We start from the raw sequence: 12,308 nt of genomic DNA on the forward strand, positions 1-12,308 counted from the left end.
TGAATTGACCCTGTAATGATGTCAGCAGCTGGCCTACACTGTGCCTGAACGGCTGCATGTAAAACCTACGTTTCAGGCAGTGAGGCAGCAGTCCCCAAGCATTTACACTTCTATAGGTGTGGCTGCTCTGGCGCTCCGAGTGTAGGGTTGCCACTTAGGGACCTAAGAATGTAAGCTCTACTGAGGCAGGGAATGATGTGGATGATGTACAATACTGCTGAATATGAAGATTATGAAGATGAGACAATTGGTGAAGACCTGAATAGAAACCATGCATGAATGTATATCAAACTGTAAGAAAAAGATATATTATACTTAATAAAGCACACTGAGTCAGAAACACTTTAAAACCACACAGGGTTTTCATTTATTGACTATAGCTAGGAATGATATTTAACACTAGTCACAGATACAAAATGACTTACAGGAAGCCACTGCTAGACAACATAAATAGCACTTGGTAGGAAACTTAAAGAGAACTTTTCATTTTCTCAGGGGTTAAGTGCATTGTGGAATCTGTCACTAATCATTCGCTGGACAGAAATTCAAATGCAGTTTCTTTTTCTTCCTGAAGTTCTTTAGCTGTGATATCCATTTTCTCACGTGAAAAGTCATTGATACACAGGCCTTCCACTATTTTCCAGGTCTTATTCTGTTAAAGAATTCAGATTAGAAATATTACATTTATTTTTTAATCAAAAGCTTGGAATTTTAAGATTTCAGATGAACAATGTGTCTAGAGAAGGAAGAACACAACAAATGGGAAGCATAAATAAATGAACACACGCTCAAAAGAACTGCAGACATCTAGTTTGCCAAAAGTGAAAAAGAAGCAACTTTACATTGTCCTTCCAAATGTGTTAAAGTTTAATGGCTTCAGTACTCCGTGCTTTGATGCGTTGCTTGATTAAAGCACAACATTAATGGCTTAATTACAGTAGGTTTATAATAGGGATGCACCAAATCCACTATTTTGGATTTGGCCGAACCACCGAATCCTTCGACCGAAATACTGAACAGAATCCAAATCCTAATTTTCATATGCAAATTAGGGGTGGGAAGGGGAAAACATTTTTTACTTGATTTCCCTCCCCTCATTTGCATATGCAATTTAGGATTCCTGATGAAAAAGGCCAAATCCCAAACCAAATCCCTGGACTCGGTGCATCCCTAATTTATAAACAAATCTGGGCAACTAGATATTATAGGAGAGGATTCCCAATGTTTTATCAGCGTTCTTGTAGCAAAGAGCTATCAAGGTGGTGGTGACCTTGAGTCATTTTCTCAATCCCAGCCAATAGCGATGTGCAGGTCAGAAAAAAACCTCAACCTGCACCTCAGCCTAACCAGCAAAATGTTGGCATTGCAGACTCTGCACCCAATTTGTACCAGTGTCTTCTTGCTCTATATGCTACTTCTGGGTGAACCTCTGTTTCCAAGATCTTAGGGATCAGAGGAGGCATGTACTTTCCCAGCTTGACCCACATGCAACCCAAACCCGTCCAAGCAGTGGGTAAACACGTGGGTCCATTAGGTTTTGGTTAAGCTGCACATCACTACTAGCCAGCGATAGAACATCTCTTTGATACAGATGGAGCACAGATAAGTTAAACATATTACCTTGATGGCAACAGGGAATGAATATAATAGGTCTTCAGGCACACCATAAGAGTTTCCATCCGAAATAACCCCCATGGAAACAAACTGCCCCTAAAGACAAATACAAACGTTAATTAAGTTGCAGATGGACAGATGGAGTCTTGTATTACCTGGCTGTCACACCTTAAAATAGAAGGAAAAAAAAACCCATACGTTTTTCCGTAAAAATGGTTACAATTTAAGTTGCAGAATGTCCCTGTAGAGGCAAATATGGTAGCAACCAATGAAATGGAAAATTCCAAGACTAAAATGTGCTATGCCCTCACACATTAGAAGAGAAAGAATAATTGGAGCATGGCATTTTGCAGAACAGTGGCTTATTAATTACCTCTGGGGTTCCAAACCAGATATCTCTCACATGATCGCAGATGGCTTTAGCAGCAGACATTGCGCTAGACAACTTTCTGGCCTTAATAACAGCTCCTCCTCTTTGCTGCACAGTCTGAAAGGGAATGACAAGGTAAACTTAAAAAAGGTAACTTTTCTATTGCACAGTACACCTGCGAATTGCACTTTTGCAGCAGGAGAGCTGCAGGTTGGATGGTCTGATTACAGTAGAACCCCCTATTTTGTGTGTCTTTTCAGGGGACCAGAAAAAAAAAAAAAAAAAAACGAAAAAAAAAATAAAATAAAGCTAGGGAAAAGCATTACATATTACTGGGACTACCAAGAAAATGGTGTAAAATACAGGAAATCAATGGATATATGTAAACACACAGACACAGCATGGTTGATTTTGACTACACTGCCCCACCATTTAGACATGCTAGGGTATTGGGTGGTTGTAGATGTTTTTATAAAATAAAAAAATAAAGAAAAATATTTAAAATTAAATATTTCTGTGGGAAATTATTTAGGTTTAAGCCTACTGCCCCTATTGATGCAGCCTGCAGTGGAAAAGATGAAATTAGCACCATTTTCAGGGTTCCCTCTGTCAACAGAGGCACATGAGCTCAATTCAACAGAAAAGACTGGGCAGGGGCAGTGGTGCTTGGCGCAAATACACGCAAGTATGGGAAGCCTTTTTAGGTGCAATTACATTTCATGAATTAGAGTGAACTCTCACTTGTAACTGTATTTGTAAATGTTGCTGAAAAGCCAAGTGTATTGCTTACAGAGATAAATGCACCCTTTAGCCAGTCATCATTCTTCACAGCTTCAAAGGCCCCAACATCTTTCCCTTGCAGATTTACAGATGCATGAGAAGCATCAGGATACTGAGTGGAGGAGTGATTACCCCAGATAATTACGTTCTTTACATCATCAGATGCAACATTCAACTTCAGAGCAATCTAATAAGGAAAAAAAAAAGGCATTACATAAGCATTTGTTGGCTGCGTACGCACAGGCAATTACTTGAACTACAGCTAAGGCAGAAATCTTAAAATAACCCTCCTGACCTTACAGTACATCGTATGCCAAGTCAAATGTCAAATCTTTTTTTTTTCACTAGGGATTATCTGCACATACTGTACTCTGCACAGGAGAGTAATAAGATTAGTCATGTGTAGTGCCAGAACATAAAACACTGAGTTACAGTGAGTTTACTCAGTGTCCTAAAAATCTTGAATATTTGTTAACTTTGTTATTTTAAAGTATGTCCTATTCTTAGCAATTTTCAAGTGGTGCATTTTCTATTTTGTAGAGAAAATTAACCTTTTTTTTTCTTCTTCCTCATTTCAGCTTTAAAAAAAAAGGGGTCAGTTGACCTCAGCAGCTCTGTGGCTCTCCCCATCATACTCACCAGTTCCAAAAATTACAAAATGAAGATCAATGGAAAACAGCTTCAAAATGTAACCGTCTATATCATAATAATAGTTTAAAGAGGAAACTTTTAAGGGGGCATTTGTGGATTGACATTGGCCAACCAATAACGAATGTAGTTTAGAATAATAAATTTCACAGATATATTTATTTCAGGCACTGTGACTAGATAAGGTTTAAAAAAAAACAAAAAAAACAAAAAACAAAACTTACTTGTGCTTTTGCTCTGTTATGATCTAAGCGTGTCAGACAGCTGAAGTTCTCTTTAGGGATGGATGGCGCAGACTTCAATGCAGTTAGGCAGTTTGTGTTTGCTGGATTCCCCACAACAACAACCTAACGCACAAAAACAATAGGTATTTATACCAGCTTTTAAGGAACAATCGCTTCATATTTTGTATTGAGAAAAAAGCTTCAGTCTAGCCTACTCGTGAACATAGCCTTTTAATTTCAGTGTTTTGCCAGCACATTGTCATTATGTGTGTGTATCCTTATCCTTAGATATCATAAATAATCATTTGCTTAGTTCCTATAGAAAATTATATGATAAATGGAGTTTGTGAATATGGCAATATAATGAAGATAAGCCATTTTCTGGATACTATAGGCTCGTTTGTTGAAATATTTTTAATTTGGGGAATGCTCACTGATAGGGCAAAATGTATCCAATTTCTTGGAGATTTCATAATTGAATATTTTACTGACTAAACTAAAGTCAAATGTGTCATATCTGATGTTGATTTTGATGTTCTAGTTAAGATTTGTAATATTTTAATGTTTCAGGGACTTTGGCACTTTACAAGTAGGTGATATGTTAATATGGGTTGTTTATATGTTTGATGCAATCGATTCTTTAAACGGTGTATAATTTTGTTTTGATCCACAGGGGATCGTATCAAGCCAAGGGTGAGTGTGTGTGTGTGTTAGTAAATCTTCTTGATATTTTATTTCAGTCTACTGTTCAAACACTGAAGTAAGGCCTGGGGCACCCAGGAACCATGCTGGATTAGTTTCAATTTTGGAAAAAAAAAAAAAAAGAGATTGCATGTGACCATTGTTTCCCCACCACTACACTACTGATTTGCAGTTTGCACATTCCATTGGTGAAAGTATACCAATTATTGTCAGTGCATAATCAACCACAAACCACTAGTCTAGGAGTGAACCACAAGGGCCTGTATAAGTGGCATGGCCTATATTTACAGGTTACACAAGAAGACTGGAATCTCTTGGCTAGATTTTCTTCTTTTCTGAAGCAGCAAAGCTGTAGTTAATTATAGAACACATGTAAATGGCACAGGGCCAATGCATTCTGTCACCTCATGTTAATAAAAGTAGTTGGAAGCAAGCACCTTAACGCTCTTCTTGGAATACTTGTCCAAAGCTGTACCCTGAGATTTAAAGATCTTCACGTTGGCTTTCAGTAAGTCCTTTCTTTCCATGCCCTCCCTCCTTGGCATGGAACCAACCAGAATGGCAACATCCAAATCCTTGAAGGCCACATCTTCCTTATCGGTAGCAATCACATCTGTGAAACAAAATCTTATAAAGCCCTAAAACTATTTGAGCTTGGTCTTTGGCAAACCAGTTTCTTGCATAATAGAAAACATACTGCACTCCTGCTTCACACAGCAACATGATCAAGTCATCTGCTAGGAAACAATACTTTTAAAGAAAATTTTAAGTATTAAAAAAAAAAAAAAACTGGGTACATAGTAAATAAAAAATGTTTCTAATATAGCCAAAAATATAATGTATAAAGGCTGGAGTGGCTGGATGTGTAACAGAATAGCCAGAACACTACTTCCTGCTTTGCAGCTCTCTTAGATTTCACCGATTGGTTACCAGGCAGTAACCAGAGACTTGAGGGGAGGGAACATGGGCCATAACTGTTGCTTTTGAACCTGAGCTGTATGCTAAGGATCAATTGCAAACTCACCGAGTTAGTCAGCGACTTGAAGGTCCCCTGTTCAGAGTTAGAGAGCTGAAAAGCAGGAAGTAGTGTTCTGGCTATTATGTTAGACATCCAGTCACTCCAGCCTTTATACATTACATTTTTGGCTAACTAACTATATTAGATACATTTTTTTTGCACCATATTTACCCAGATTTTATTTTTACACTAAACTGTTCCTTTAATGCCGCTGTCTATTGGATAAGCCACATTTAACCTCCTAATTTATGATTCCCTGCTATAATGTTTCTTAATGGTACAAGTATAAGAATCTGATTATAAAAAGTTGCGCTGAGAGTTTAACTGCTGACAATATATTTAGAAACGAAACCCGATTTTGTACATTCCTAGCTTATAGAAAGCCTCCTGTGTACTGTATCTAAAAAGCTGCATTTGCTGCACTGCAATGAGAAGACAGCTGCACAACTATACTATTACATCTCATCAGAACTTGAATAAGAGGAGATTAATAAGCAAATATCCATTTGACCTGTTTTTCATTCTGTTAACCTTTAAACGATCAGATAAACAGGAAATGCATGTGCCTTCAACTTCGTCTAGTAAAGCATTACCGGATTCCAAGATGAATTAAGCAAATATTATGTTACAAGACACAGAAAGGTGCAGGAGTCATCGGTTTACATGAATTAAAAAACAAAAACAAACACCCCATACTTTATTATTTGACAGTTTTTTTAATCTATAGTGTATCTAGAATTATCAAGAGGTGATTGCATAATCATTTATCCAGAAGTCAAGGTAACAAGATCAACAAATTATTTAGTTAACATATAAAGTCTGCCTCAACTTATTTTCCCCTAATATTTGCTAGTATTCCATGCTAGACTTGGACATTTTGGTCTCATGGTAGAATACTTGCCTTTCAGCAGGGGCAGAGCACAGTCCTGCAGCTCCATCACCACGCCTTCAAGTACAGTCATCATAGGGGTAATATCCAAAAGAACAAGTATAAGAGGCTGCAAAAATAATAGTATGCTAAGGGTTTTAGTCAATAGTCAAAGAAGTACATAAATCATCAGTAAGATCACATGAACTAACAGGCAAGAAGAAACCCATATTCTCGTCTTGTGTTCTGGGGAAGCTATAATGCACATTTAGTTCAGCAAGTATGTGCTTCAGCAGTGTGTTCAGGCCTGTCTTTGATACTGATTACTTCAAGTTAATTTTAAGCAACATGATGACCCGGGGAAAACTAGGTTTTGGATACTGCAGTCCTATACTATATAATAAAGAAATGCCTTTAACTAGTGATTTAATCTACAACAGTCTGCAGTATCAGACAAAGCACTGTGGCAGACAAAATCTCTCTGTGAAATAGTACTCAATTTCTGAGGGATCCTTGACAAGAACCAGTTTTTGGTAGGAATGCCCAGTAAGTAATGGGGTGGCAGAAGATTTTTAGTGTTTTAACCTCATTCCACCTTAGTGTGACTGTGGTATTGAATCTGGACTGTGAGCTTTGCAGGGATTACTGCGAATGCTTTGACGATCATTGTAGATGTAGTTGTTATGAGGATCTGAAACGTCCCTTAAAACTGCAGCTGCTGTCGACCATGATAAAGGAATGATAACACCAAAAAATAAAAGTCTTTTAAAGTAATGAAAATATAATGTACTGTTGGGCTGTACTGGTAAAACTGATGTATTTGCTTCATAAACACTTCTATGGTTATAAAACAAGCTGCTGTGTAGCCATGGTTGCAGTCATTCAAAGCTGAAAAAGGCACAGGATACACAGCAGATAACAGATAAGCTCTGATGTACAATGAGATACTTCCGATATTATCTGTTTTGTACTGTGTATCCTGTGCTTGAATGGCTGCTACACAGCAGTAGTGTTTCTGAAGCAAACACACCCATTTTAGAAGTGCAGGGCAACAGTACATTATTATATTGTCATTCCTTTAAAAAACACTTTAATTTTTTGGGTTACTGTCCCTTTAAACAAACAAAATTCTGAGCCTTCCTATACATATTATTTACCTGAACAGAAAGTTGAGCCAAAAGATGCTAAGGACACTGATAAAGCAGATGAATGGGAACAGCATCAATGCCCCCAGACAGAACATCTAACTCAGAAGACTAGAGAGTTTGATTTGAAATCATACAAATTTGATTGGTTACCTGGTCTTTTCCAAAGACATCGCCTTTAGCAATACCAAAGAGCAGGGAGTAAGCAATCTGACCAGCAGCTCCGGTCACAAGGACTTTCACAGGTTCAGGCTGAAACACAAAGGAGGAAGAACAGTCAGCATTTTAGGTAGGAAAAAAACAACTGCATTCAGGCAGCTGCAAGATCTGCAGGGAACTGTGACCTAGAAAACTAGGGCATACGGAGTGTAATTACATCAGAATGAAAAACATGGCCAATAAAACTGCTATTGCCCCAATACGGATTTAATTTTTTTTGGCATTTTCTGCTTTACAGTGGTATAACTGACTGGATTATTTTTTAGATAAGGGTATATGGCATGCAGGGACTCTTGTGTGGATGGGAAAAGTCACAAAGAAATAAAAATAAAGCCAAACATTTCTCTAAGACTATAAACTTTACAAGCAAAAATATGGCGACATGAACATTTGTGGGAAATTATCCCTCCGCAGTGGTTTCCAAATGGCGTACCTACAACGGCTAGATGCAAAAACAGTGGGGATCAGTCTAAAGTAGGGATGCACCAAATCCACAATTCTGTTTGGGATTCAGTCAAGATTCAGCCGAATCCAAGTGCCTTGCCAAACCATATCCATCGGATTCAGCCGAATCTTTCACAAAGGATTTGGGATTCGGCCAAATCCTAAAATAGTGGATTCAGTCCATTCCTAGTTTAATGGCTATTTAGGGGGAGAATACCTTTTTGCCCTGCAAATACACCTGAAAGCCTAGCTTGAAATTCAGTCAGTTAGGGACAGATTTGGTGGGAGAAAAAAAAAAAGAAAAAAGCAAGAGACAAGTACTGTCTCTTTAAAACTTCGACCATTTGGCACCTAAAAGCTGCCGAAGTGCTGTTTTAGTCTATGGTGGACCTCCTACAACCTGTATGGAGGCAATTGGGGAAGTTTGGGAGATCGAAGGTCGAAGTTAAAAAAACTTCGAATCGAAGTACGATCGTACGATTCGAAGTAGGCCGAATATGGCCGACTTTGACCCCAAAAAAAAACTTCGACCTCCATTAGATTGGTGTTTTTGAATTCGAAGTTTTTTTTTAACTTCGACCTTTGATAAATATGCCTCTAAATGTCCTCAAGTTAAATATGGCTGTTATCAAAATCTTAACATTTCCTACATCAAAAGTGAGAGGAAATCAAATCAGTAGAAATTTGCAGGGGAAAGAAAAAAAGAATTGAATGTAACAACTCTAGCAGTATTAAATCCAATAATGCATCACATTAGATTAATGTTAAATGCACATTCAGTTCTAGAGAGGCAGTAGTTATGTTACATAACGTGGAGTCTGTTCAAGGGCACAGTGAGGCATAAATACCAACATAGAACGACACACAAGAACATAAATAGAAAAAAAAAAAAAAAAAAAAACGACTGAAATATTGTTTCAATGTAAACCAAGTTTGTACTGGTGTCCTCCATTCATTACAGCAAATACAAAACTCATATTTCTATACATGGCTGCTGGACTGTATTTCCCAGACTAATAATTTATGAACGGTAATTTTTAAAACTACGAATAAATGAGCATCTGGTAGCAGTGTGACATATCCCTTCCTTCCCAGTTACAGGAGTGCATGCCATCAGTACAAAAGTTAGTCCACTGCAAAGCATTAGTAGGATCACATTTTCCCCCATTACCCCCACATGGCCAGTCAGCACTTTATCTTGTTTCTTTTAATGAATATCTTAACTTTTGCTTGTTAACCAATTCCTGACCCCCTTAGGCCCCCATAGACGCAAAGATTTTTCTTTGACGAACGATTTTAGCAAAATCCGACCAATCCGTCAAATTATCGTGAAGTTAGTGGGATTCGAACGATCGTACATCTTATGATTTTACGGCCGACACTTGTCAGGAAATTGATTGGCCAGGTTAAAAAATCTTTATCGGTCGAAGTGCAATCTATTTATGTTTGCAGGGCCAAGCAGTCAGCTACCCTCAGTTTTGCTGCTAATAACGCCTGAAATGGTCTTTTTAGTTGATGGACAAATTGTACATTTAAATGATCGTTTCGAGATAATTGTGGTCTCGCGATAACGAAAAGATCTTTTAAAGATCTTTACATCTATGGCCAGCTTTACTGGTACTTCTATCAGATCTAAAACCATTCGATTGTTTTCTGCTTTTTTCTTGTTTCAACATCCCAACCCAGGTCTTTTATCACATTTAACCGGTAGAATCCCAGTGTATTCTATAACAGCGTTTATCTGCCAAGTAGCCTGTGCCTTTTCTCCTTTTTAAGGGTCAGGGCACACAAGCAGATTTAGTCACCCAGCGACAAATCTCCTCTTCATCGGGGCGTTCAGCACGATTCATTTTCCAAAGTCGCCCGAAGTTTCCTCGTGAGGCAAAAAATGCAAATCACCGGCGGGAAGGTAGTTCGGGGAGATTAGTCGCCCTGAAGAAGAGGAGATTTGTTGTCGGGCGACTAATCTCCCTGAATCTGCCTGTTTGCCATGACTTAAACTTGAATGGCTGCCCCATTGCTACACTGCAGCTTATTTTTAGAACTATAGTAGTCTTTCTAAAGCAAACACACAACCTTTACCAGCGCATAGCAACAGTACATTATATTTGAATTACTTTAAAACATTTTTATTCATTGGTGTTACGGTTCCTTCTTGCAATGTTTCAAAAGTCAGAACAAGCAGGGCTAAGAACAGAAAAGGACAAGACACATTCCCCATCTTAAGAGCAACAATAAAGATAAACTCCACTGGAAAATTGTAAGGTAGACAGTGGTTTAGAACAATATCTTTTATTAGACAAAATATTTTGGCAGTAACAGTCTCTTTAAATTTAGGAAAGGAAGGCACTAAAGCAATTTTCCATGCCCCAAAGCTGAATTAATTTGGTTGCTGCAGTGATTGGTCAAGAAACACTACTTTAAAGGGGTAGTTCAGCTTTAAGTTAATGTTTAGTATGTTAAAGAATGGCTAATTCTAAGCAAGTTTTAACTGGCCTCATTTTTGAATTATTTGCCTTCTTCTTCGGACTCCTTTGCAGCTTTCGCATAGGGGGAGGGGGTCACTGATCCCATCTAAAAATAAATTCTCTGTGAGGCCAAAATATTGTTACTTTATTACTAATCTTTCTTTTCTGGAGTCTAGACCTCTACTTTCAATATTCCAGTTTCTCAGTCAAATCAATGCATGGTTGTTAGGGTAATTTGGCCCAAAACTGTGTCTCAGAAGATCTCACACTACATCATACTAAAAGTTCATTTAAAGGGGAACAACCTCTTTAAAGGGGTGGAGTGGAAACCCTAGCCGCAGGCATGCAATAAAACGATGGCATCATAAGAGACACCTAAAATATATAACCCTCGCCTCAGGAAAGTGAAAATGTACCAGCAATTATTTAGTTTCATTGAAAAAACAAAACAAAAACAACAAAACCTTAACACTAAATTAAAGAAAACGGAGTTTATAAGAAACAAAACCGGTGCACATTTGCTCTGGTTGCTAGGCACCCTTGCTACATACAGATGCGCTCTATTTTCCCTTTTTCCTCTCTAGAGCATCTATTTTTATCATGTGTGAAATCAATTGGATTATTATCAGCTGCACACCGAGACAAAGACACTCAGACAAGTACGACACGACTCTATACACAGCGATATAAAAAGCCATACGAACCATTTTGCTTCGGAAGCGTGCGGATAACAATGAGTGGCCTAAGGTGCACTGCGACTCGCTGTCTCTGAGCTAGCTGTCACACTGACTGCGGGTCACCTCTACGCCCCTTTCCACTGCTGCAAGGACACACGTCACGTACACGCCCCCTCCAGCATGCGGTGAGATGGTTTCGTAGTTCTTTTCTGCTGCCCCGTCATAGGAATGCAGCAGCAACAATTCGACAATAAACTACATCTCCCAGCCTGCTCATTTTCAGTCATTGCCTATATCACTCCGCGGAATGACTTAAAGATCTCGCGAGCTTAGATGTCCTACATATGCTTGAGTGATATTTGTACTCTAATGTCGAACTCACGTTCTTTAATGGTGTAGAGTGCGCATGTTAATTAGCTTAGTCTTTATATCAAGTAACCTGCGCCGTATTTATTCTTATTGCAGCCCGTGGTCAGTCAGTCGTTAGGTTATTGGTTTTATGTTTTGGGGCTGGTATGTCCCCCTTCTGCTGCGGCAGTAGTTCATGACGAAGTTGCCTGCTGGTTATATTAGAACCTTTCCTTCCACAGATGTAAATCGGTGAACTAAAACGGGGGTACTAGATGTACCTTTTATGGGCAGCCTTTATACTTAATTCTCTTGCGGTCCTTTTCTTTTGGACTCCACCACTCACAAAAGTTTGAGTTTTGCAGCGCCCCCCCTTTTCTGGGTTATGTTGGTATGTTCCTGAGAAAGAACTTGGATTGGAGGGTTGCTAGGAGACGGCTTCAGGGCCCAGTTTGCATGGTCGCAGTAGTAAGTGAGATGTGAGGGAAGGAACCATTAGTTATTTCCTGCTCCCCGTGGCGATTTTATAACGTCATTCAGACTTTTAAAAGCCCCCAAAAGGAGAGGAGACCTAAATATTCCTTGTGGAGATCGGAGAAGGTAAGAGGCGGGGTTCGCGCGGCGCTAACATTTGTGATGTGTAATTGTCGCAAGATGAGACTTTTCCTGCTTAGGAAACACTGCGACTGATGGCGGCACACTGGGCTTCCACTGTCTGTCAGCACGAGTATAACGCAACAAAGTCGCCGGGCACTTAACTCTGCTCTGTCTGTGTCGTAACAC

At 38.9% G+C, this 12,308-nt stretch overlaps 2 protein-coding genes across 4 annotated transcripts in view; one reads left to right on the forward strand and one right to left on the reverse strand.

The window, feature by feature from the left end:
• Window positions 1–340: 340 nt before the first annotated feature.
• On the reverse strand, window positions 341–11,300 carry mdh1.L (malate dehydrogenase 1 L homeolog). 2 transcript variants are annotated; one of them, NM_001355453.1, is made up of 9 exons: window positions 11,205–11,300; window positions 7,523–7,621; window positions 6,258–6,354; window positions 4,776–4,951; window positions 3,637–3,759; window positions 2,775–2,951; window positions 1,988–2,101; window positions 1,621–1,710; window positions 341–652 (listed from the first exon to the last, which is right to left on the reverse strand). In NM_001355453.1, exons 1-9 carry the CDS (start codon window positions 11,205–11,207, stop codon window positions 527–529), a joined length of 1,005 nt encoding a protein of 334 aa, NP_001342382.1. In that variant the 5' UTR covers window positions 11,208–11,300; the 3' UTR covers window positions 341–526. Both variants share the same exon structure in this region, with proteins under 2 accessions (NP_001342382.1, NP_001342383.1).
• Window positions 11,301–11,453: 153 nt separating this feature from the next.
• Window positions 11,454–12,308, forward strand: part of wdpcp.L (WD repeat containing planar cell polarity effector L homeolog) — a 135,152-nt gene continuing 134,297 nt past the window's right edge. For both annotated transcript variants that reach the window (XM_018262132.2, XM_018262134.2), the window contains exon 1: window positions 11,454–12,125. The gene's annotated coding sequence lies outside the window, so the exon portion shown is untranslated. The remainder of the gene's footprint in view (window positions 12,126–12,308) is intronic.

Source organism: Xenopus laevis, chromosome 5L (assembly GCF_017654675.1).
Source record: "Xenopus laevis strain J_2021 chromosome 5L, Xenopus_laevis_v10.1, whole genome shotgun sequence".
In the NCBI taxonomy this organism is placed as follows: domain Eukaryota; kingdom Metazoa; phylum Chordata; class Amphibia; order Anura; family Pipidae; genus Xenopus; species Xenopus laevis.